Genomic DNA, 27,862 nt, shown 5'->3' on the forward strand with positions numbered 1-27,862 from the left:
GGGCAAACCAGCGTCTTTCTTGCGTTGTTTTGTCACCATATAAGTTGGTTGTCAAAGTTGACCAACTTATCAGTTTATGTCCACGTTATTTTACTATCAAGATGAAAGGCATGATTTATAATCTACAATTACGTTTCACAAAGTCCGAGTGGAAAAAGCAGCTCACCAGCTCAAGCCGCTAAATGTAGGTCATTAACGTTTGCGCTTATAATAACAAGATCTCTAATACTTGGTTAATATTCAAGTCACAAAATGTAACTAGAGTAGTGTTGGCACTTTTTGCAATAAAAATAAAAAAGTTCTTGTCTCTCATAACAATTGTAAATTATAGACAAAATTCCCCCCCAAAATGCAGTTCCCCTTTAAAGGGGTCATATTATGATTTGTTTTTTTCCAATTAAACCCTTCCCTGTGGTCTACATAACATGTAATGGTGGTTCTTTAGTCAAACTTTTGCATACATTACATTTTACAGACCATCTTCAAGCTGCTTTCTGACTGTCTCTTCAAATTGCGCCGTATTGTGGAAGGTCTTATTTACGTGCATCCACTTCGACAGCTTCTTCTCACCATCATCCATTGTTGTCGTTTTTAGTGCTTCCATAGCAAGTCTACTGACAGATATAAGTTAGAACTATACACACGTTTGTATTAGAAATGGCAACAGCAGAGGATGCATGTGCATGTACGAGCCAGTCTGCACCACAACAAGAGGACAGTGAAAAAGAAGGAGTTTATTGACTACATCACTGTAATGATGGACTCGCAAAGCGCTAGGGTTGTACGGTATACCGGTACTAGTATAGCATTGCGGTACTAATGAATCAAAACGGTACTATACTCTGTTTGAAAATACCGGTTCCCAATTTTTTTATTTTTTTTACGGGCATGACGGCGCACCGTCACATCATGACATTGCTGGTTTTACGAGCAGAGGAGCATGTTCGGCAGCTCACAATTACGGAGTACTTACAAACCCCGTTTCCATATGAGTTGGGAAATTGTGTTAGATGTAAATATAAACGGAATACAATGATTTGCAAATCCTTTTCAACCCATATTCAATTGAATGCACTACAAAAACAAGATATTTGATTCAAACTCATAAACTTTATTTTTTTTGCAAATAATAATTAACTTAAAATTTCATGGCTGCAACACGTGCCAAAGTAGTTGGGAAAGGGCATGTTCACCACTGTGAAGGTCCAGGCAAACTGTGGCAGGGTTGATCCTGGATTTGACTGTATAAGGTCCAACGAAACGTGGTACTAGCTTCTGAGAGGAGATCGAGAGGTGGAGGTCCTTGGCCCATAGCAGCACCTGGTAGTCGGGAGCCGGGATGCGCCGCCGGTTGGCCGGCCCTCCACACCAAATGAAGGAGGTTGAAATCCTTGCCAGAATTCAAAAGGAGACATACCAGAAGCTGCGCAGGTCATGGAGTTACTCCACCCATGGAATAAACTTGCACCAGGAGTTGGACTGTTGAGCAGCCATACAGCGCAACATGGTCTCCAGCCCCTGGTTGGCCCTTTCCGGAGGGAGTGATGATACCAGAGGCTAGAGAGTCTGTGATGTAGTTTGACATGGCTTTCTTTTCGGGTAAGGAGAGGTTGTAGAGGCGGCCCGAAGGTAGTTCAGCGTCGGGCACGAGGTCGATGGCACAAACGTAGGGTATATGTGGTGGTAGGGATAGTGCCTGCGCCTTACTGAATACTGCAGCAAGATCATGGTAGACCGTAGGAACTCCAGATAGGTCCGATGGGAATGAACTGAGCAGTTAGCATGGCATGCTGTGCTCCAGGCTAGGATCCTGCCTGAGATCCAGGAAATCTGGGGGTCGTGCTGTTGAAGCCTTGAGCGGCCGAGGACAAGAGGAGCGACGGGGGTTTTGAGGATCAACAAGCTGATTTGCTCCATGTGGTTACCTGACAGAGTTAGAGTGACCAGTGCTGTACGGTGGGTGATGGGTCCCAGGGAATGCCCATCCAAGGCCTGAGCTGGTAAGGATTTGTCCAGGGGCAGAAGCTCAATCCCGGCTTGACAGGCAAAATCACAGTCCATGAAGCTCTCATCTGCTCCAGAGTCCAAATATGCTCCCACCTTCAGACTCTTCGACTTCCAAGATAATGTTGCGGGGAAGAGAATGCCAAGATCACTGTGACCCTGGGGAAATGTGGTGTGGCTCACTAGTACTCCCCTTACTAGTGAGCCTGATCTTTTGGTCGTGTGGGGCAGGTCTGGATCACGTGACCCGCACAGCCACAATAGAGGCAGAGGCGCTGCCGGAACCTCCTCTCCCGTTCCTCCGCGGCAAATCATGTCCTGCCCAACTGCATGGGTTCCACCCCTCTGGTAGGTGTGGGAAAACCCCCAGACTGGTCCGCCAAGTGGGCACCCTCAGCCCGATCTCTGGCAGCAGTAGGGGAGTAGGAATCGGTCCGAGTCTCCCACGCCGGCCGTCTGGTCCTCTCGCGGGCTGCGAGTCTTCGTTCCGCTGCCCGTTCCTTGAGCCCCTGGTCCATGAGCAGGGCCAACTGGATGGGGTCATGGTGTATGGCTGGTCGGTCTTGCAACAATCTGTCCTTGATATCTTCTGAGAGGCCCCGACAGTTGGCGCTCAACAAGGCCTTATTATCCCACCCGCTGTCGGCGACAAGGGTGCGGAACTCAAGGGTGTAGTCTGCAACAGAACGAGAGCCTTGCTAGAGGGAGTGAAGACGCGAGGCGTCGTCTCCTCCATCGGCGGGGTGATCAAAAACTGCCCGGAACTCAGAACAAAAAGCGGCAAAGTCTGTGCTGAGACCGAGGTGGCAGTCAACAGCTGCCGTGGCCCACCGGAGAGCCCTTCCGGTCAACAGTGAAAAAATTAAAGCTATCTTGGCCCTGTCAGAAGTGTAACGGGAGGGCTGGTGACGAAAAACCATGTCGCACTGGACCAGGAAGCCACGACAAAGCTCAAAATCCCCTTCAAAGGCTCTGGGACTAGCGATCTTCGGCTCGCAGGATGAAGGGGGCAGCAAAGGGGCTGCAGCGGGCGCAGGCGGCTCGATCGAGCGGCGGCGGAGCGTAAGAGCCCTGGGAAATCAAGTCCAGTCGAGCCAACAAGTTAGCAAAAGCAGCATCCAGTTTGTGCTCCAGTACGCAAAAACACTCTTGGTGCTGCTGGAGTGCCATGTGCATGACCGCGACACTGGGGATGGGGGAGGCTCGGGAGGTGAGTGGGGTACGCGTCATGTCTTTGCCGTCTGGTTCTGTCATGGCCCGAACGTACTGTGACGGCACAGCGGGAGAAGAAGACGGCAGAGAGGTGATGACGTCGTTAGCTGTCAGCATGTTTAATGACAGCTTAGTGTGTAAGTGTGGTGTGTAATTAAACCTAAGAGACATAGTGTGACTAAATGTGAGACTTATCTGAGCGTGGTTGCGGGTGCATGTTGAGATCCAGGTGGAAGTCCAATAAGGGCAAGGCAGGCTCAAGCGTCAGAGGGCAGGCGGATGGTCGAGAACAGAATCGTGGCATCGTGATCAGTGGGCAGGCGTGAGGTCGAAGTCCAGGAAGGCAAGAGGGACTCCACAGGAGGTCCAAGATGACGAGACACACAACTCAACGACAAGGAAGGATGGCAGGAAGTGTACTCGGTACGAGAAGCTACGTTCTGGCAACGGATCTCAAGCTCCGCCGGTTTATGAAGGCTGATCGCTCATCACGAGCAGGTGCGCTGATTGCTGATCTTCTGCAGCTGTGCGGAGGCACGCCTGCAGCGGAGAAAGACCGCTTGTGGGCGTGGCCCGCGGTGCGTTCATCAGGGCGCACAGCAGGAGGAGAAGCAGCACGAGTGTGAACTATACCAAAAGCAATCTGTTTATGTGAAATTAAACTCTTTTTCCTTTTCACTTTTCTTTTTTGGCAAGCATTCATGGTTAGTTTACCCAAGGGATTGCACACTTGATGGAGTTACTCCACCCATGGAATAAACTTGCACCAGGAGTTGGACTGTTGAGCAGCCATACAGCGCAACATGGTCTCCAGCCCCTGGTTGGCCCTTTCCGGAGGGAGTGATGATACCAGAGGCTAGAGAGTCTGTGATGTCGTTTGACATGGCTTTCTTTTCGGGGAAGGAGAGGTTGTAGAGGCGGCCCGAAGGTAGTTCAGCGTCGGGCACGAGGTCGATGGCACAAACGTAGGGTATATGTGGTGGTAGGGATAGTGCCTGCGCCTTACTGAATACTGCAGCAAGATCATGGTAGACCGTAGGAACTCCAGATAGGTCCGATGGGAATGAACTGAGCAGTTAGCATGGCATGCTGTGCTCCAGGCTAGGATCCTGCCTGAGATCCAGGAAATCTGGGGGTCGTGCTGTTGAAGCCTTGAGCGGCCGAGGACAAGAGGAGCGACGGGGGTTTTGAGGATCAACAAGCTGATTTGCTCCATGTGGTTACCTGACAGAGTTAGAGTGACCAGTGCTGTACGGTGGGTGATGGGTCCCAGGGAATGCCCATCCAAGGCCTGAGCTGGTAAGGATTTGTCCAGGGGCAGAAGCTCAATCCCGGCTTGACAGGCGAAATCACAGTCCATGAAAGACCGCTTGTGGGCGTGGCCCGCGGTGCGTTCATCAGGGCGCACAGCAGGAGGAGAAGCAGCACGAGTGTGAACTATACCAAAAGCAATCTGTTTATGTGAAATTAAACTCTTTTTCCTTTTCACTTTTCTTTTTTGGCAAGCATTCATGGTTAGTTTACCCAAGGGATTGCACACTTGAGAAGCTGAACTGAACACACAGGCTTCTAGTCTCTTTCACTTGCCTTCTTTGTGCTGCAAAACTCAACCTGAGCACGTTCACAGCCTCACAGACAGTCAGAAATGATATACCTATTTTTATAAATGCTAACTTTTCTCACTCCGGGTTTACAAAAAATATCTGAGGAAGCCACAACAAAAGCCGCGGGTTGTAGACCCCTGGTCTAACTCAAGTGTTTGGAATTTGTGGATAATTGACATAGACGTAATAATGTAATCTGAATAGAGGAGTAAAAACTTTTACTGTGACACCCATTCCTAACAGTACTATCACACCATAAACAAACTCACTGAAGTGCAGAAGGAATGTCACTCTTGTTTTTGTTTCCCTGCAATCCATTTTGCTAGCTTACCGTAAACGCGCACAAAGATGGAGGAGGAATAGTCAGGTGCGATAGTATGACACATGGGCGGAGGTGAGGATTCTTTCAAATACATTTCCGATCTGCGGAAGATTAAATAAATAAATTCTTTATTTGCGGCCCGTTATCAATATAATTAGTTGATGACACACACGTCACCATGGATTCTTATGGGCTCATGATCAAATCAAATCAAATCAACTTTATTTATAGAGCACATTTAAAATTTACCACAGGGGTAGCCAAAGTGCTGTACAATGAACAGGTTAAAAGATAAAACGAGTACCGAGCAAACACAACACAACACAAACAGAACACGATAGAAAATAAATAATTAAAATAGAATTAATAAAAACATAAAAACAGGATCACAGCAGGTGTATTATGGGGCGCCATTGCAGGATGGATATCACTCAGTGTTAAAAGCCATGGAATAAAGGTATGTTTTTAAGAGAGATTTAAAAACAGGAAGAGAGGAGGCTTGTCTAACACTCAGGGGTAGGTCGTTCCACAGCTTGGGAGCAGCAACGGCGAAAGCTCTGTCACCTCTAAGCTTCAGCCTTGTGTCAGGGACCGTCAACAGCAGCTGATCGGCTGATCTTAAGGATCGGGTGGGGCAGTAAGGCTGAAGGAGGTCGGAGAGATAGGTTGGCGCGAGGTTGTTTAGACATTTAAAAACAAATAAAAGGAGTTCAAAATGTATTCGGTAACGCACAGGGAGCCAGTGAAGGGACGCTAAAATAGGGGTGATGTGCTCACGTCTGCGGGTCTGTGTTAGCAGACGAGCAGCAGAGTTCTGCACGAGCTGCAGGCGGGCGAGGGAGGCCTGGCTAATGCCAACATACAGGGCATTACAATAATCAAGACGAGTCGAGATAAAAGCGTGGATTAATTTCTCAAGATCATGTCTTGATAGAAGCGGTTTCACTTTCGCTATTTGGCGTAATTGATAAAAGCTTTTTTGAACGACGCTGCTGATTTGTTTTTCGAATTTCAAATCTGAGTCAAACTTTACCCCCAGGTTTGTGACAGAGTCGCTGAGATACGGGGTCAGAGTGCCGAGGTCAACGTTGGGGGAGGGAGAGCGACTTGGACCGAACAACATAACTTCTGTTTTATCTTCATTTAGGCTCAGGAAGTTAGCTGAAAGCCAGACTTTGATATCGTGCAGGCAGTCAATAAGACGTTGAACCGTGTTATTTTGTGCCATGGGAAAATAAATCTGGCAATCATGATGAACATAATCATCATCTGCAGTCTGTGACAAAAATATCTTATATTTCTGGAAGATTTCTCTCAATGTTCATACCTGTGTCTGGTGCATTTGAACCAGTTGAGGATGTCAGTGCAGCGAGTATAGTAGACCTGGTCAAAAGGATGAGCGTACGACTCCTGGACAGTCACTGCATAACTAGAAGAACAGAAGATACAGAACATCAGATTGCTTAGGCACCTCAAGAGGTAGCACAGCTTTCTAATCTAAAAGCTGCTTTATCAGATTGACAAAAGAGCTTTGCACAGCAGAACCATCAAAATCTTATTTAAGGATTTCCCCTGCAACAGTTTTAAGATTTGGCTGGAGGGAAAAACCTGAAAGGCAGAACCCAAGGAGAAAAACATGTTAAAAACTTAAAATCATTGAATTTAAATGCACTTCTTTTAGATTTCCTTCCAGAACTATGAGGATGCGCTCCCATCAGTACCACATAGAATGTGTTGCATTTTTTTTCTTTCAATAAAAAGTAAATGGTAAATGGGTTATACTTGTATCGCGCTTTTCTACCTTCAAGGTACTCAAAGCGCTTTGACACTATTTCCACATTCACCCATTCACACACTGATGGCGGGAGCTGCCATGCAAGGCCCTAACCACGACCCATCAGGAGCAAGGGTGAAGTGTCTTGCTCAAGGACATGACGAGGTTGGTAGAAGGTGGGGATCGAACCAGGAACCCTAAGGTTGTGCCACGCCGTGCCCTCGGTAGTAGTAGATTTGAGCAAGAGTAGAGCAAATTTGTATTTAAATTCATTATATTCACATTGAATATGCTTTTAGTATTACTATTCTCTGTAGCACTTGGTGGATTTCTATGACCATGAGGCAGTGACGTGCTGTCACTGGAGGCAGGTGAGGCGGGAACTCACCTGCCATCATGGAAAGAAAAAAAATGTAAAAAGAAAAAATATTAATTAAATTGTTATATGTATCCAGTGATTATACTATAACGTTATTTTCCATTTAACTTCACAAGTTTTAGATTATTTTTATTCAAAATCGCTGAATTTTCACATTTGCCGTTCAAATACTGAGAAGAGACGGTGCGGTGATCAGCAGCCAGTTGAGGCACGTCACTCAGTGCCTCAACATGGATTGCGGACTCGGCTAGCTGCTGGCCTGCTGTGCAGTGAGACCGTATTGCTATATGAATTATATTATACATTTCCATAGTTTAGTTAGCTGAGGTATATAATGTACAGTGTATTTTGTCAACAACTGTATGTGTGTAAAGTATTTCTTGTGCTGAGCAATCATCAAACTGCTGCGAAGACGCACTGTGTGAGGCTCGCAGTAATCCCGCCTCCTGGTGCCGGTTAATGCACCCCCGCGCAGATTGCACCCCCCGACGGGAGCGCCACACCAACCAAAGCCCACACCCAAACCCTCCACGTGCAAGACCGAATCCACCCAAAAAAAGTCACTTAACAAGAAGCCAAAAAGTGCAAAAACAACAAGGCTCGCGTTGGAGGAGCCGTGAACGACTGCAGGGACACAACATTAGGTACATCTGCAGACTGCAGCACGGATTTCATATTTCATTCATTCACAACTCCTCCAACACGAACACCACTGTTCCCGCACTTATAAGTAAAGGTAAGACCATAATAACGTTTTTTTTTATTAAATGTGCTTTTTTGTGTGCTACAGTTTGTATGTGTAAAGTTAAAGTTAAGTTAAAGTACCAATGATTGTCACACACACACTAGGTGTGGTGAAATTTGCTCTCTGCATTTGACCCATCCCCTTGTTCACCCCCTGGGAGGTGAGGGGAGCAGTGGGCAGCAGCGGCGCCGCGCCCGGGAATAATTTTTGGTGATTTAACCCCCAATTCCAACCCTTGATGCTGAGTGCCAAGCAGGGAAGAATGCTGGTATGAGCTTTTAAACATAACCCGTTAACTGCTGCCAATCAAATGGTGTATAAGATACTCTTTAGGGTTCATATGTTTGTAAATCTGACTGTGATGAAGTCAGTGCCTCACCAGCCATGAGGACACATTAGGTGTCCTATCTGTGTGTTGATGGTTACAAAACAACTAACTTTAAAAAATGAATGAGCAAAGAACAAGACACCTGCACAATCACATCGTTAAAGCTTTGCTGGTGGTGTTTTCTCAGATGTTGCAGTGGCATGCAGAAGCAAAAGAAGAGAACATACACATGACAGGCTAATATGGGGAGTCGAACGTAAAAGTTCGGTCACACTTTTCTAGCAGATATATTTCTCAGATTTAACTCATTTTTCTCAGATTTAGTTTAAAATAAATGATGACTCTAAATATTATATCTAAATGTAAAATCTTAAAAATAAATATAAAAGTTGAATCTAAACCCAAATGTTAAATCTAAACCTAAATCTAAGTGTGAGCGCTAAATGTTAAATCTAAACCTATATATTAAATCTAAATCTAAATGTGAGTGCTAAATGTTAATTTAAATATAAATGTTAAATCTAAACCTAAATCTTAAATCTAAATCTAAATCCATCCATCCATCCATCCATCTTCTTCCGCTTATCCGAGGTCGGGTCGCGGGGGCAGCAGCCTAAGCAGGGAAGCCCAGACTTCCCTCTCCCCAGCCACTTCGTCCAGCTCCTCCCGGTGGATCCCGAGGCGTTCCCAGGCCAGCCGGGAGACATAGTCTTCCCAACGTGTCCTGGGTCTTCCCCGTGGCCTCCTACCGGTCGGACGTGCCCGAAACACCTCCCGAGGGAGGCGCTCGGGTGGCATCCTGACCAGATGCCCGAACCACCTCATCTGGCTCCTCTCGATGTGGAGGAGCAGCGGCTTTACTTTGAGCTCCCCCCGGATGGCAGAGCTTCTCACCCTATCTCTAAGGGAGAGCCCCGCCACCCGGCGGAGGAAACTCATTTCGGCCGCTTGTACCCGTGATCTTGTCCTTTCGGTCATGACCCAAAGCTCATGACCATAGGTGAGGATGGGAACGTAGATCGACCGGTAAATCGAGAGCTTTGCCTTCTGGCTCAGCTCCTTCTTCACCACAACGGATCGATACAGCGTCCGCATTACTGAAGATGCCGCACCGATCCGCCTGTCGATCTCACGATCCACTCTTCCCTCACTCGTGAACAAGACTCCGAGGTACTTGAACTCCTCCACTTGGGGCAAGATCTCCTCCCCAACCCGGAGATGGCACTCCACCCTTTTCCGGGCGAGAACCATGGACCCGGATTTGGAGGTGCTGATTCTCATCCCAGTCGCTTCACACTCGGCTGCGAACCGATCCAGTGAGAGCTGAAGATCTTGGCCAGATGAAGCCATCAGGACCACATCATCTGCAAAAAGCAGAGACCTAATCCTGCAGCCACCAAACCAGATACCCTCAACGCCCTGACTGCGCCTAGAAATTCTGTCCATAAAGGTTATGAACAGAATCGGTGACAAAGGGCAGCCCTGGCGGAGTCCAACCCTCACTGGAAACGTGTCCGACTTACTGCCGGCAATGCGGACCAAGCTCTGACACCGATTATACAGGGAGCGAACCGCCACAATAAGACAGTCCGTTACCCCATACTCTCTGAGCACTCCCCACAGGACTTCCCGGGGTACACGGTCGAATGCCTTCTCCAAGTCCACAAAGCACATGTAGACTGGTTGGGCAAACTCCCATGCACCCTCAAGGACCCTGCCGAGAGTATAGAGCTGGTCCACAGTTCCACGACCAGGACGAAAACCACACTGTTCCTCCTGAATCCGAGGTTCGACTATCCGGCGTAGCCTCCTCTCCAGTACACCTGAATAGACCTTACCGGGAAGGCTGAGGAGTGTGATCCCACGATAGTTGGAACACACCCTCCGGTTCCCCTTCTTAAAGAGAGGAACCACCACCCCGGTCTGCCAATCCAGAGGTACCGCCCCCGATGTCCACGCGATGTTGCAGAGTCTTGTCAACCAAGACAGCCCCACAACATCCAGAGCCTTAAGGAACTCCGGGCGGATCTCATCCACCCCCGGGGCCTTGCCACCGAGGAGCTTTTTAACTACCTCGGCAACCTCAGCCCCAGAAATAGGAGAGCCCACCACAGATTCCCCAGGCCCTGCTTCCTCATAGGAAGACGTGCTGGTAGGATTGAGGAGGTCTTCGAAGTATTCTCTCCACCGATCCACAACATCCGCAGTCGAGGTCAACAGAGCACCATCCCCACCATACACGGTGTTGACACTGCACTGCTTCCCCTTCCTGAGGCGGCGAATGGTGGTCCAGAATTGCTTCGAAGCCGTCCGGAAGTCTTTTTCCATGGCCTCACCGAACTCCTCCCATGTCCGAGTTTTTGCCTCCGCGACCGCTGAAGCCGCACACCGCTTGGCCTGTCGGTACCTGTCTGCTGCGTCAGGAGTCCCATGAGCCAAAAGAACCCGATAGGACTCCTTCTTCAGCTTGACGGCATCCCTCACCGCCGGTGTCCACCAACGGGTTCTAGGATTACCGCCACGACAGGCACCAACTACCCTGCGGCCACAGCTCCAATCGGCCGCCCCGACAACAGAGGTACGGAACATCGTCCACTCGGACTCAATGTCCAGCGCCTCCCTCGTGACATGTTCAAAGTTCTTCCGGAGGTGGGAATTGAAACTCTCTCTGACAGGAGACTCTGCTAGACGTTCCCAGCAAACCCTCACAATGCGTTTGGGCCTGCCAGGTCTGTCCGGCATCCTCCCCCACCATCGCAGCCAACTCACCACCAGGTGGTGATCGGTAGAAAGCTCCGCCCCTCTCTTCACCCGAGTGTCCAAAACATGAGGCCGCAAATCCGATGACACAACTACAAAGTCGATCATGGAACTGCGGCCTAGGGTGTCCTGGTGCCAAGTGCACATATGGACACCCTTATGTTTGAACATGGTGTTTGTTATTGACAATCCGTGACGAGCACAAAAGTCCAATAACAAAACACCACTCGGGTTCAGATCCGGGCGGCCATTCTTCCCAATCACGCCTCTCCAGGTTTCACTGTCGTTGCCAACATGAGCGTTGAAGTCCCCCAGTAGAACGAGGGAATCACCCGGGGGAGCACTCTCCAGTACTCCCTCGAGTGAATCCAAAAAGGGTGGGTAATCTGAACTGCCGTTGGGCGCGTAAGCGCAAACAACAGTCAGGACCCGTCCCCCCACCCGAAGGCGGAGGGAGGCTACCCTCTCGTCCACCGGGTTGAACTCCAACGTGCAGGCTTTGAGCCGAGGGGAAACAAGAATTGCCACCCCAGCCCGTCGCCTCTCATTGCTGGCAACGCCAGAGTGGAAGAGAGTCCAGCCCCTGTCAAGAGAACTGGTTCCAGAGCCCTTGCTGTGCGTCGAAGTGAGTCCGACTATATCTAGCCGGAACTAAATCTAAATGTGAGCGCTAAATCTCTCGCCAAGTGTAAAGATGAGTATTTATAAAATGTCAATATTCCACTAATCCGACGCCTCTTAGTCGCAATCCCACATCTCTACCTCTCAGTGCAGACACTCCTACACGTTTCCTACTGCGGAAGAAGGACACATGACAGACGTTTAATGACAAATAATGCCAATAAAGTTGCATGTTTTTAAAATGTTAACTCTAAATGTGTGAGTGTGCATGGTGTGTTGAGGCAATTAGACACTCAAACACGCCCACGCTGCACTTCCACGTTTGACAGTGAATGGAATTGCATCTTATTACACCGAGGGATGCAGTCTGCTGGAATACACCTATTTATGTATGTACAGTTAGGTCCATAAATATTTGGACAATGACACAATTTTCAGTATTCCAGCTCTGTACAACACCACAATGGATTTGAAATGAAACAATCAAGATCTGCTTTAAGTGCAGACTTTGAGCTTTAATTTGAGGGTATTTACATCCAAATCAGGTGAACAGTGTAGGAATTACAACACATTTTTAATGTGCCTTCCACTTTTTAAGGGACCAAAAGTAATTGGACAATTGGCTACTCAGCTGTTCCATGGCCACGTTTGTGTTATTCCCTTGTTTGTTTTTTTCATTTATTTCATTTACAAAGAGCAGATAAAAGGCCTAGATGGCATTTCAAGTGTGGTGTATTCATTCGGAATCTGGGGAGGTCATCTCTCAATATGAAGTCCAAAGAGCTGTCACTATCAGTGAAGCAAGCCATCATTAGGCTGAAAAATCAAAACAAAGCCATCAGAGAGATAGCAAAAACATTAGGTGTGGCCAAATCAACTGTTTGGTACATTCTTAAAAAGAGAGAACACACTGCTGAGCTCATCAACACCAAAAAACCTGGAAGACCACGGAAAACAAGTGTGGTGGATGACAGAAAAATTCTTTCCCTTGTCAAGAAAAACCCCTTCACAACAGTTGGCCAGATGAAGAAAAGTCTCCAGGAGGTAGGTGTATCTGTGTCCAAGTCAACAATTAAGAGACGACTTCTCCAGAGGAAATACAGAGGGTTCATCACAAGGTGTAAACCATCGGTGAGCCTCAAAAACAGGAAGGCCAGATTAGAGTTTGCCAAGAAACATGTAAAAGAGCCTGTGCAGTTCTGGAACAACATCTTATGGACAGATGAGACCAAGATCAACTTGTAGCAGAATGATGGAAAGAGAAGAGTATGGAGGAGGGAAGGAACTGCTCAAGATCCAAAGCATAGCACCTCATCAGTGAAGCATGGTGGTGGTAGTGGCATGCATGGCTGCCAGTGGAACTGGATCTCTTATATTTATTGATGATGTGACAGCTGACAAAAGCAGCAGAATGAATTCTGAAGTGTTTGGGGCAATATTATCTGCTCATATTCAGCCAAATGCTTCAAAACTCATTGGACGGCGCTTCACAATGCAGATGGACAATGACACCAAGCATACTGCGAAAGCAACCAAAGAGTTTTTTAAGGCAAAGAAGTGGAATGTCCTGCAATGGCCAAGTCAATCACATGACCTGAATACGATTGAGCATGAATTTCACTTGCTGAAGACAAAACTGAAGGGAAAATGCCCAAAGAACAAGCAGGAAGTGAAGACAGCTGCAGCATCACCAGGGACCAAACCCTGCGTCTGGTGATGTCTATGTGTTCCACACTTGAGGCTGTCATTGACTGCAAAGGATTTGCAACAAAGTATTAAAAAATGACAATTTTATTTATGATTATATTAGTTTGTCCAATTACTTTTGGTCCCTTAAAAAGTGGAAGGCACTTATAAAATGTGTTGTAATTCCTACACCGTTCACCTGATTTGGATGTAAATACCCTCAAATTAAAGCTCAAAGTCTGCACTTAAAGCACATCTTGATTGTTTCATTTCAAATCCATTGTGGTGTTGTACAGAGCTGGAATACTGAAAATTGTGTCAATGTCCAAATATTTATGGACCTAACTGTATGTGTCCTTCATCATTTCTCTGCGCTTGTCCTTCATTATTGTGTCACATAAGAACTGTACTATCGCTGTAAATAACGTGGTCACTGTCATAGAAGTTTGCTGCAAGTAGTAGCCAACTGACAGAAAAGCTTTGAATATACCTCACACAGTTAATAAAGACAATTTAGATTATTCATGTATAGTAGGTCACCACTAATAAATTAATGAAATATATGGATCATCAGGAGTGCTTAAGCCTCCATGGGGCCCTAAGCAAAATTTGATTTTGGGGCCCTCTATTTCTGCCAATAATATTGATTGTTGATCATTCACACACCTACTATAAACTCATTGCGGCTCTGGCAGTGTTGTTTACATTATCCTATTGTCAGCCTGGCATGTCTTTACAAATGACATGTCATTTATAAAGATATGGGGGTGGCCCAGTTAAGAACATAAATAATACCAATGAATGAACGAATGATGTCCAGAGTGCCACATATGGTTCCTAATCTTAAAATGTAGAAAACATTCAGCTACAAGAGTGGCCTGGGGTTGAACAGTCCAAGTGATAAAGCTTTGTATTTACAGTAAAAGTGTCATCTTGTCTCATCAGTCTTGTACTTATTAGTCTTTAATTACTATCCATCCATCCATCCATTTTCTACCGTTTATTCCCTTTGGGGTCGCGGGGGGCGCTGGAGCCTATCTCAGCTACAATCGGGCGGAAGGCGGGGTACACCCTGGACAAGTCGCCACCTCATCGCAGGGCCTTTAATTACTAGTTTACATTTTTAGTTAATTGTTCATATTTAATATTTACTTTGTACAAAGAGAGCGCAGTCTACTGAAGTTAAATTCATCAATAGTTTTCCCCTTTGAAAGACGCAAGGCAAATTCCTTCCATTTCACCATGTTGCTACAATGATCTTCACTGTTTTCATGCTGTTTCAGCAGTGCACCTATGTTGACCCAATCCCGCAGTTTTAAGGACTTTTTGGAAAATAATTTGCAGCAAAAGCAATAGACTGCATCTTTACTTCTTGAATAAGTCAGCCAGCTACGCTTGACTTTTTCCCCATTGACTAGCTGTCTGTAGGTATAATGATAATGAAAACTTCGGCCATCATGCCGTTTGGGGAATGAAAAGTTCTCCTTAATAGACAGTGGTCCTCTGATCACCTGCTTAGTCCTGTCTGAATCTGAGAGGAAAGATATGGCGTCACATTAGTGCCAAAAATCCGAGCGCATAAAAACTGTTATCGCGCGCTGATTCGCCACTTCGTGCGCGCGCGACACCCTTTTGCGCGCGCGTGGTGTCTTTTTGCGCGCGGGCGCGGTGCCTTTCTGCGCGCGCGCCGTCTCGGTCTGTGCGCTCTCTGTGTACTCCTGGCATCTCTCCTCGCGCTGTCATGTTTCTTTTTGGCACTTTGGGGGCAGGTATGCTTAGACGGCCCCTCCTTTCTGATTGGCTCTGAGCATTTTTCATAAGACCAATCATTCTCCAGCGTAGCAACGTTGTAGCCATCTTACCTCGGACAGCTAGCCTCAATCATTACATTGATGTCAAAGCAAGTTATGGTCATTTAATTAGTACATGTACCAATTAAATTACCATAACTTGCTCGATTTTCGACCAATTTACAAACGGTTTGCCTTGTTACAAATCTTATTACATGTAGATATGACATAGGATGCTGCACCTGTTGAAATCACCTCTTTCGCTATAAAAAAAAAAAAGACTTAATTGTGCAACATAGTTGTGTAGGGTCAGTGTTAGTCAGTTCTCTGATTATTTTAAACTGTTTCAGAATACATTATTAAAAGGCTATTTTTAACATTTTAAAAACAAAATTCAAAGATTATTTCATTAATTTTATGGCTGAATCAAAAGAAATTCCATAAATTAGAAAACAAATGTTCAAGAAGAAGTGAAAACTTTGCGCCTATAACAATCTTGATACATATTGACGATGACCCGCCCTGCTATACTTCTGATTATCTCTGAGCATTTTTCGCCTGGCCAATCAGAAAGAAGGGGCCGGCTAAGCATACCCACCTCCAAAGTGCCAAAACGAAACATGCCAGCGCACAGACCGAGACAGCACGCGCGCAAAAAGGCACCACGCGCGCGCAAAAGGGTGTCGCGCGCGCGCACGAAGTGGAGAATCAGCGCGCGATAACAGTTTTTATGCGCTCGGATTTATGGCACTAATGTGACGCCATAGCAGGCGGCAAACGTCACAGGTGCAGCAGAGGCAGCTTTACATTTAAAGAGAGGCAGGAAGAATCACTAAGCCTAGATCAGCAGCAGCACTCTGTTGACCTAAAATTGTGTTTTTGTACAATAATATATCTTTGATCATTTAGAAATCATCAGTCAGACTCGTACATGCACAAAATAAAAAATACATTTTTTTTGTTAATTCCTTTGGGGGCCCCCTGGTGGCCGCGGGGCCCTAAGCAAGCGCTTAGTACGCTTATGCCTTGGGCCGGCTCTGGGTAAGCGCAACAACCGTGCTTGTGTTTCTGTGCCGCCATCTTACATTGACGTTACATTACCATTGTACTGTACATGTAATGTACTTTAGCTTTATTATCATTTACAAATTATTACCAAATCATTGTGAATGAGTTATGTTTTTGTATTAAAAAAAAAACGCATTTTTGAAGAAAATAAGCACAATAGCTGGGTTCCAACTGTTATTTTTTTAAACAAAAACAAAAATCTGTGAATGTGTCTGATCGTGAATGCTGCAGGTAGAGATGTAACGACAAACGGTAATAATGATAATCGCAGTAAAACTCCAGACGGTTAGTATTACCGTTTTGAAATAAAATTATCAAGAAACCGAGATTGATCGATTGACCGGTACCGGGTTGCTAGCTTACAAGCTAAGATGAAAACAAGAAACATTAACGTCTTTCCTCATTAAGAAACAACATACCCCAATCTAAATGTATATAAACTAGGGCTGTCAAAGTTAACCCGATAATAACGCGTTAAATATAAGCTCCAAAAACGGCACACATTTTTTGAAAGCGATATTAACACACACGCGTCTTTTTTGATCCTCGAGCATTTCCGTAGATGGGGTAAACGCTAGAGATGCGCGGATAGGCAATTATTTAATCCGCAACCGCATCACAAAAGTCGTCATCCATCCGCCATCCATCCGAACCAACATTTTATCAAAACCACACCCGCCCGCCATGCGCCCGTTGTTATATATCTAATATAGACGATGCAAGGCATTAGTGAGGTTAGAAAGCTTTTGCCTGTTAAAGAAAGGAGACTGATCCAATGTAGCAGAGACATTCAATGCGTGCCACGCATTAATATCTCTTGGCCACACATTAGTGGCTAAGAGATATTAATGCGTGATAATATTATTTATCATTATCATAATATTATTGTCATTTCCGTTAAGAAAGTGTTGACTATTGTTGCCAATGCCCTCAGATGAGGAGTGCGTTCCTCACACTTTGTGTGCGCAGTCGCAGCAAGCAGAAAGAGGCTTTTAAGAAGTTAAAAAAATGTTTTAGAAAGACTAGGTCTATATTTTCGTAAGGTAAAAAAAAAATTCTGAATTTATTTCAATGAATATTAACTTGTTAACGTTATAATGCTCAAATAGATTTTAACATTTTGTGATCTGCAGCCATCACAAAATATCGGACAATCTCCATTGTCAACGACAGGCAGGAAAATAAAGATAAACACATAGCCTATGTTGTAGGCATAGGCATAGGCTCATACGTTTTTTAAGTTGAAATTAAAAAATTAAAAAAAAATGTGCCTCATAAGCCTTAGGCTGTCAATCACGCGCACAAACTTAAATTATACAATAACATATGTATGTCATCTCTATTTAAACAAAAATAAATTAAATAAATAATAATAATAAATTACCTGCAACTTATTGGCCAAGGCAAATAGCTGAATGGGGGAAATCAAACCCATCAGACTGCACTTTATCATCAAACTTGAATTATAATGAAAATAGACGGTCGCGACCAGAGGTGGGTAGTAACGCGCTACATTTACTCCGTTACATCTACTTGAGTAACTTTTGGGATAAATTGTACTTCTAAGAGTAGTTTTAATGCAACGTACTTTTACTTTTACTTGAGTATATTTATAGAGAAGAAACGCTACTTTTACTCCGCTACTTTTATCTACATTCAGCTCGCTACTCGCTACTAATTTTTATCGATCTGTTAATGCACGCTTTGTTTGTTTTGGTCTGTCAGACAGACCTTCATAGTGCCTGCGTTTCAACAAATACAGTCACTGGTGACGTTCACTCCGTTCCACCAATCAGATGCAGTTACTGGTGACGTTGGACCAATCAAACAGAGCCAGGTGGTCACATGACCTGACTTAAACAAGTTGAAAAACGTATTCGGGTGTTACCATTTAGTGGTCAATCGTACGAAATATGTACTGTACTGTGCAATCTACTAATAAAAGTTCCAATCAATCAATCAAAAGTGTGAAGGAAAAAAGACCTTTTTTTATTTCAACCGTTCATCCCGTCAAAAGCCTAAAGACTGACTGCACAGTTCCTGTCTTCACAATAAAAGTGCCGCTCCATCGCGCCTGCGCTTTCAAAATAAGAGTCTCCGAAAGCCAGCACAAACAAGCTAGCAAGCTACGGAGTTTGCCGCCAATGTATTTCTTGTAAAGTGTATAAAAACGAATATGGAAATAAGAAGCCAAAAACCAACCACTTTCATGTGGTATTAGACAGAAAGGAGGAACTTTTTTTCTCCTCCATTTGAAAACGTGGACGATCATTATCATCACTACTGTCTGATTACAATCAATGCAAGTCATCAGAATCAGGTAATACACCAACTTATATTCTTGTTTTCATGAAAGAAAGGAATCTATATGTGTTAAACATGCATGTATATTCATTAAAACACCTTTAACATGTAAACAAAAACGGCAAAATAAATAAATATAAATTATATACTGTATATATCAATGTATGTATATATATATGTGTATATATATATATGTATATATATATATATATATATATATATATATATATATATATATATGTGTATATATATATATATATATATATATATATATATATATATATATATATATATATATATATATATATATATATATACACACACACAGGTAAAAGCCAGTAAATTAGAATATTTTGAAAAACTTGATTTATTTCAGTAATTGCATTCAAAAGGTGTAACTTGTACATTATATTTATTCATTGCACACAGACTGATGCATTCAAATGTTTATTTCATTTAATTTTGATGATTTGAAGTGGCAACAAATGAAAATCCAAAATTCCGTGTGTCACAAAATTAGAATATTACTTAAGGCTAATACAAAAAAGGGATTTTTAGAAATGTTGGCCAACTGAAGAGTATGAAAATGAAAAATATGAGCATGTACAATACTCAATACTTGGTTGGAGCTCCTTTTGCCTCAATTACTGCGTTAATGCGGCGTGGCATGGAGTCGATGAGTTTCTGGCACTGCTCAGGTGTTATGAGAGCCCAGGTTGCTCTGATAGTGGCCTTCAACTCTTCTGTGTTTTTGGGTCTGGCATTCTGCATCTTCCTTTTCACAATACCCCACAGATTTTCTATGGCCAATTTAGAACAGAAATACCATGGTCTGTAAACCAAGCACGGGTAGATTTTGCGCTGTGTGCAGGCGCCAAGTCCTGTTGGAACCGACACCAGCAGATGACATGGCACCCCAAACCATCACCCAACCATGCAAATTTTGCATTTCCTTTGGAAATCGAGGTCCCAGAGTCTGGAGGAAGACAGGAGAGGCACAGGATCCACGTTGCCTGAAGTCTAGTGTAAAGTTTCCACCATCAGTGATGGTTTGGGGTGCCATGTCATCTGCTGGTGTCGGTCCACTCTGTTTCCTGAGATCCAGGGTCAACGCAGCCGTCTACCAGCAAGTTTTAGAGCACTTCATGCTTCCTGCTGCTGACCTGCTCTATGGAGATGGAGATTTCAAGTTCCAACAGGACTTGGCGCCTGCACACAGCGCAAAATCTACCCGTGCCTGGTTTACGGACCATGGTATTTCTGTTCTAAATTGGCCCGCCAACTCCCCTGACCTTAGCCCCATAGAAAATCTGTGGGGTATTGTGAAAAGGAAGATGCAGAATGCCAGACCCAAAAACGCAGAAGAGTTGAAGGCCACTATCAGAGCAACCTGGGCTCTCATAACACCTGAGCAGTGCCAGAAACTCATCGACTCCATGCCACGCCGCATTAACGCAGTAATTGAGGCAAAAGGAGCTCCAACCAAGTATTGAGTATTGTACATGCTCATATTTTTCATTTTCATACTTTTCAGTTGGCCAACATTTCTAAAAATCCCTTTTTTGTATTAGCCTTAAGTAATATTCTAATTTTGTGACACACGGAATTTTGGATTTTCATTTGTTGCCACTTCAAATCATCAAAATTAAATGAAATAAACATTTGAATGCATCAGTCTGTGTGCAATGAATAAATATAATGTACAAGTTACACCTTTTGAATGCAATTACTGAAATAAATCAAGTTTTTCAAAATATTCTAATTTACTGGCTTTTACCTGTGTATATATATATATATATATATATATATATATATATATATATATATATATGTGTGTGTGTGTGTATATGTTACTCATCAGTTACTCAGTACTTGAGTAGCTTTTTCACAACATGCAGATGCGCTTCACTTGAAAGCGAGGCTAAATAATTATTCACACATAGTAGTATATCTCGAATAGAAAAAAAAACACAATAAACAACGCAATTGCCTTAATTCCTTTGCATTGTAGTGCGCCCAAACAGCATGTAACCATCAAAATTATTTAGCTGACTGAACTCAATATAGGTTAGACATGGGCTTATTTGGTATCGTAGACTAATTCGTTTAACATATCCAACCGTATGTCTACTTCCTTTTTTTTTTGTTAGCACTATGCAGGAATAAAATGGCATCTACAGTGCCAGGATTCATGCGAGAGCGCCTGGCCTCTAAAATGCGCCCTGCTGCACTGAAGGAACGAAGGAACGCTCACTTGCGCCACTTGTTGCTGGGACGCGGCGCCATCTTTTTCTTTTTTTCTTCTTCTTCTGTTGTGTTGTGTTGTGCTGCAGTGCCTGATGAATAATTGACTGTTTCAAAGAGTGCTGCTCGTTTTTCGTATGTGGGTAACAACATTTAACTATGTATATATATTTCTGAATTGGTTCAACCGCCAACCGCCCGCATCTATTTAAAATCTATTTTTACCCGCCCGACCCGCGGTTTATCCGCGGACACCGCGGTTGTGTCCGCAAACCGCGTATCTCTACTGCCCGCATTCACTTGTTACTGATGCGAGAAAAAATAGCATGCAGAAATGGTCAAAGAAAAGGATATATTCTGGAAATATGATGTTTAAAGCCATTGCAATTTGTTCTCCTGACAAGAAAGGACTATATTTCGCCGTGAGAAGACATTACTGCAGCATTGATAACACAAAATGTATTGTTACTGTGACTGCTTTAGTAAGATGGCATGACATCTGAACAGAAATGAAAGACGGTGGTCAGGAAGTCGAAAGGAGACGTTTTTATTGCAATCGGGTCTGACATCATAAACATGTTGTCAGACTTGTCCCTGGCAGTTTGGTCACGTTTTAGTTTTTCCTCTGTTTGTTTTATTTCCTGTCAGCACTCTTATTTTGGTTCACTTTCCTGTTTGTCTCTCTGAGTGCTGTCCCCTCAGCTGTGGCTGATTGGCACCTGGCCACACCTGGTGTCAATCAGCCAGCTGCTATTTAAACCTGCCTTCCCCTCCAGTCAGTGCTGGATTATTGTAGTGTCTACCTGTCAATGTCACTAATACTTGTTGTCGTTCCTACCTGTCGTGTCGATGTCAGTGTAGCTGTATGCGGTAGCGGTAAGCTATATTCTGTAGCTGTTTGTAGCTTACTGTCTTTTTGTTCCTAGTCCCTGTTTGCTGGATCCCTGTTCCCTGTTTCCAGTTTGTCCTCCTAGTTCCTGGTTTGTGTTTTTTGTCTTTATTTCATGGACATACGGTGTTAGCTTTCATTGTTATGCTGATGACACCCAACTCTACATGCCCCTAAAGCTGACCAACACGCCGGATTGTAGTCAGCTGGAGGCGTGTCTTAATGAAATTAAACAATGGATGTCCGCTAACTTCTTGCAACTCAACGCCAAGAAAACGGAAATGCTGATTATCGGTCCTGCTAAACACCGACATTTATTTAATAATACCACCTTAACATTTGACAACCAAACAATTACACAAGGCGAATCAGTAAAGAATCTGGGTATTATCTTCGACCCAACTCTCTCGTTTGAGTCACACATTAAGAGTGTTACTAAAACGGCCTTCTTTCATCTCCGTAATATCGCTAAAATTCGTTCTATTTTATCCACTAGCGACGCTGAGATCATTATTCATGCGTTCGTTACGTCTCGTCTCGACTACTGTAACGTATTATTTTCGGGTCTCCCTATGTCTAGCATTAAAAGATTACAGTTGGTACAAAATGCGGCTGCTAGACTTTTGACAAGAACAAGAAAGTTTGATCATATTACGCCTATACTGGCTCACCTGCACTGGCTTCCTGTGCACTTAAGAAGTGACTTTAAGGTTTTACTACTTACGTATAAAATACTACACGGTCTAGCTCCAGCCTATCTTGTCGATTGCATTGTACCATATGTCCCGGCAAGAAATCTGCGTTCAAAGAACTCTGGCTTATTAGTGATTCCCAGAGCCCAAAAAAAGTCTGCGGGCTATAGAGCGTTTTCTATTCGGGCTCCAGTACTATGGAATGCCCTCCCGGTAACAATTAGAGATGCTACCTCAGTAGAAGCATTTAAGTCCCATCTTAAAACTCATTTGTATACTCTAGCCTTTAAATAGCCCCCCTGTTAGACCAGTTGATCTGCCGTTTCTTTTCTTTTCTCCCCTGCTCCCCTTTTCCTTGAGGAGGGGGGGCACAGGTCCGGTGGCCATGGATGAAGTGCTGGCTGTCCAGAGTCGTGACCCGGGGTGGACCGCTCGCCTGTGCATCGGCTGGGAACATCTCTGCGCTGCTGACCCGTCTCCGCTCGGGATGGTGTCCTGCTGGCCCCACTATGGACTGGACTCTTACTATTATGTTGGATCCACTATGGACTGGACTCTCACAATATTATGTCAGACCCACTCGACATCCATTGCTTTCGGTCTCCCCTAGAGGGGGGGGGTTACCCACATATGCGGTCCTCTCCAAGGTTTCTCATAGTCATTCACATCGACGTCCCACTGGGGTGAGTTTTTCCTTGCCCGTATGTGGGCTTTGTACCGAGGATGTCGTTGTGGCTTGTGCAGCCCTTTGAGACACTTGTGATTTAGGGCTATATAAATAAAGATTGATTGATTGATTGATTGATGGACATTAAATTATGTTTTCCCGCTCAATGCCTGCCGCCATCTCTGCATCTTGGGGTTCGTCACCAATACAGCCTGACACATGTCAAGTCACCTTCTCAAATTGATCACTTTTACGGCTTTAAAATAAAAGCGCTACGCTATACATACGGTTTAACTACATTAAAAATAAATATGTCTTACCTAACGATCATGTTTTGTCAAATATGTTTTGTCATGTTTTTCTGTGATCCGGCCGGCTGAAATAGTGTGTAATTTTTTTAATAGCATGTTTTGGTTGAGTCATGAATTAAAGAATGTTTAGGAGGCTGAATATTAAATTGTATTAATTTCTAGAGAAGGTTATGACATTGTCATGCAGCAATATGAAAACTATTGACTTGTACAACATGTAATGTACAGAATTTTAGACGCCTTTATTCAGGTAATAAAATCACATTTTACATTACCAAACATCTTTGACAATCAAAGCCTGATTGAAAAATCAACATTTTCTGTTTTTAATATGTGAAACTGCTATCTAAACATGGTGTAACTCATCCTCTGAATGCAAGTGCTCATAGAGCAGGAAAACAAATTCTGTATTTCTACGAAATACAAAATCTGGCAAGACACCAACTCACTGCAGACAATTTAAATGTTTTTCATTTGAAGCGTGGTTGTCCTATTTGTTTTGATCTCATTAAAATAGTATAATGTTGAAAATACATTTAGTTAAAGCAAATTAATTCTCCACTTATGGTGTTAAAACTTGAAAATTAACTGTCTAGTCACATTTATTAATGATGAAAAATGATATCTATCTGCGATTAATCACAATTCATCTTGATTTAACTGTGAACAAAATTTGATTAATCGGCATTAAATATTTTAATTGTTTGACAGCCCTAATATAGCACATTACTGTCTGAGCAACTGAGCCTTTCATTGTGCAATTTGAACCTACAGGCTTTGCTCTCTCTCAATCGCTCTCAAAGTGATCAATCTACAGGTAAAAGCCAGTAAATTAGAATATTTTGAAAAACTTGATTTATTTCAGTAATTGCATTCAAAAGGTGTAACTTGTACATTATATTTATTCATTGCACACAGACTGATGCATTCAAATGTTTATTTCATTTAATTTTGATGATTTGAAGTGGCAACAAATGAAAATCCAAAATTCCGTGTGTCACAAAATTAGAATATTACTTAAGGCTAATACAAAAAAGGGATTTTTAGAAATGTTGGCCAACTGAAAAGTATGAAAATGAAAAATATGAGCATGTACAATACTCAATACTTGGTTGGAGCTCCTTTTGCCTCAATTACTGCGTTAATGCGGCGTGGCATGGAGTCGATGAGTTTCTGGCACTGCTCAGGTGTTATGAGAGCCCAGGTTGCTCTGATAGTGGCCTTCAACTCTTCTGCGTTTTTGGGTCTGGCATTCTGCATCTTCCTTTTCACAATACCCCACAGATTTTCTATGGGGCTAAGGTCAGGGGAGTTGGCGGGCCAATTTAGAACAGAAATACCATGGTCCGTAAACCAGGCACGGGTAGATTTTGCGCTGTGTGCAGGTGCCAAGTCCTGTTGGAACTTGAAATCTCCATCTCCATAGAGCATGTCAGCAGCAGGAAGCATGAAGTGCTCTAAAACTTGCTGGTAGACGGCTGCGTTGACCCTGGATCTCAGGAAACAGAGTGGACCGACACCAGCAGATGACATGGCACCCCAAACCATCACTGATGGTGGAAACTTTACACTAGACTTCAGGCAACGTGGATCCTGTGCCTCTCCTGTCTTCCTCCAGACTCTGGGACCTCGATTTCCAAAGGAAATGCAAAATTCACACCCACATTCACACACTAGGGCCAATTTAGTGTTGCCAATCAACCTATCCCCAGGTGCATGTTTTTGGAGGTGGGAGGAAGCCGGAGTACCCGGAGGGAACCCACGCAGTCACGGGGAGAACATGCAAACTCCACACAGAAAGATCCCGAGCCCGGGATTGAACCCAGGACTGCTAAGGACCTTCGTATTGTGAGGCAGACGCACTAACCCCTCTGCCACCGTGAAGTATGAATAGTCTTTGTAAATGTAAATTTGTTTCCATTTTTTATGCTGTCATTAATTTTTTTGAATGTCACTTGGTTCTTCCACCGTTCGTTTGTGTGCCTTTATTTTGAAGGGCTTTTTCCTCTTTATACTTATTTGTGTGTTTTCTCTTTAAGAAACCAATACTTATGTATTCTCGACACAAACACAATCGCTTCGTCAATGTCAGCCGCCCCAATGCTGTTTAGAAAAAGGCTTGTGCCGCTACACCAGCCACATTATACACATATAACAAAGTATGATGAGTAGATCTAAACATTAATGACATTTCCCACGCTTGGTAAGCGATAGAATAACGAGGAAGACTGCCATACCATCCAGCTAGTGCTCTCGGGAGGCGAAATGAGGTACGAAAAGATGTGGACCTATTTCAGACTGTGTGGTTTGTGCAAACGTTTGTGTTTGTGCTAATAATATATTGCTAGTGAATGTATAATTGTTGTTGGTTGAAGTTGTATATCGTATTTTTAGTGATATAAGTCGACGTTTTTTTCATAGTTTGGCCGTGGGTGCGACGTATACGTTAAGTACAGTATTGCATTTCATTTTTATGCCGATGATTGCCAGATTTATTTTCCCATGGCACAAAATAACACGGTTCAACGTCTTATTGACTGCCTGCACGACATCAAAGTCTGGCTTTCAGCTAACTTCCTGAGCCTAAATGAAGATAAAACAGAAGTTATGTTGTTCGGTCCAAGTCGCTCTCCCTCCCCCAACGTTGACCTCGGCACTCTGACCCCGTATCTCAGCGACTGTGTCACAAACCTGGGGGTAAAGTTTGACTCAGATTTTAAATTCGAAAAACAAATTAGCAGCGTCGTTCAAAAAAGCTTTTATCAATTACGCCAAATAGCGAAAGTGAAACCGTTTCTATCAAGACATGATCTTGAGAAATTAATCCACGCCTTTATCTCGACTCGTCTTGATTATTGTAATGCCCTGTATGTTGGCATTAGCCAGGCCTCCCTCGCCCGCCTGCAGCTCGTGCAGAACTCTGCTGCTCGTCTGCTAACACAGACCCGCAGACGTGAGCACATCACCCCTATTTTAGCGTCCCTTCACTGGCTCCCTGTGCGTTACCGAATACATTTTAAACTCCTTTTATTTGTTTTTAAATGTCTAAACAACCTCGCGCCAACCTATCTCTCCGACCTCCTTCAGCCTTACTGCCCCACCCGATCCTTAAGATCAGCCGATCAGCTGCTGTTGACGGTCCCTGACACAAGGCTGAAGCTTAGAGGTGACAGAGCTTTCGCCGTTGCTGCTCCCAAGCTCTGGAACGACCTACCCCTGAGTGTTAGACAAGCCTCCTCTCTTCCTGTTTTTAAATCTCTCTTAAAAACATACTTTTATTCCATGGCTTTTAACACTGAGTGATATCCATCCTGCAATGGCGCCCCATAATACACCTGCTGTGATCCTGTTTTTATGTTTTTATGTTTTTATTAATTCTATTTTAATTATTTATTTTTTATCGTGTTCTGTTTGTGTTGTGTTGTGTTTGCTCGGTACTCGTTTTATCTTTTAACCTGCTCATTGTACAGCACTTTGGCTACCCCTGTGGTAAATTTTAAATGTGCTCTATAAATAAAGTTGATTTGATTTGATTTGATTTATGTGTGAAATTAACACATTATTGTAAAATATCAAATAATATTATTTATCTCATTCGTGTGAGCGACGAAGAAAATGTCCGCAATCGTCACTCACACGCCACCCAATAAGAATTCGGCGGGGGGCGGGTCATGGCAGAAGTGCATTGTGGGCCATGATATGCTAACTGCTATATGCACTATGCTACTGCCGGAGCTATTAAAATGGATCTCATCAACAATCGCGGTAACTTATAAAAACTGAGAAGGACTGAACTAAAATGGCACCGAAAAGGAAATCATATACTGCAGATTACAAGCTGGACGTAGTGAAATATGCTGCAGAGAACAGCAATCGAGCAGCAGAAAGAAAGGACGCTAGCAGCGCATACCAGAGGCGACACCGAGGAAAAAGATTTCATCGAATTTAGCAATTAGGAGTAACAGATTGTTTGGTAAATGTATAGCATGTTCTATATGTTATTGTTATTTGAATGACTCTTGCCATGATGTGTTGCGTTAACATACCAGGCACGTTCTCAGTTGGTTATTTGTGCATCATATGGCGTACACTTATTCAGCCTGTTGTTCACTGTTCGTTATTTATTTTAAATTGCCTTTCAAATGTCTATTCTTGGTGTTGGATTTTATCAAATAAATTTCCCCAAAAAATGCGACTTACACTCCAGTGCGACGTATACCGTATTTTCCGCACCATTAGCCGCACCTAAAAACCTCAAATTTACTCAAAAGCTGACAGTGCGGCTTTTAACCCGGTGCGCTTTATATATGGATGAATATTAAGATTCATTTTCATAAAGTTTCGGTCTCGTAACTACGGTAAACAGCCGCCATCTTTTTTCCCGGTAGAACAGGAAGCGCTTCTTCTTCTACGCAAGCAACCGCCAAGGTAAGCACCCGCCCCCATAGAACAGGAAGCGCTT

The 27,862-nt window shown here is 43.8% G+C and overlaps 1 protein-coding gene across 1 annotated transcript in view; it reads right to left on the reverse strand.

Annotated features, from left to right (window-relative positions):
* LOC133616089 (multiple epidermal growth factor-like domains protein 10) overlaps window positions 1-27,862 on the reverse strand; it is a 572,792-nt gene that overhangs the window by 402,786 nt on the left and 142,144 nt on the right. The window contains exon 4 of the mRNA XM_061975174.2: window positions 6,470-6,571. Coding sequence (XP_061831158.1) covers window positions 6,470-6,571 — 102 coding nt within the window. The remainder of the gene's footprint in view (window positions 1-6,469; window positions 6,572-27,862) is intronic.

The sequence above is a fragment of the Nerophis lumbriciformis genome, linkage group LG15 (assembly GCF_033978685.3).
Source record: "Nerophis lumbriciformis linkage group LG15, RoL_Nlum_v2.1, whole genome shotgun sequence".
Lineage (NCBI taxonomy): Eukaryota > Metazoa > Chordata > Actinopteri > Syngnathiformes > Syngnathidae > Nerophis > Nerophis lumbriciformis.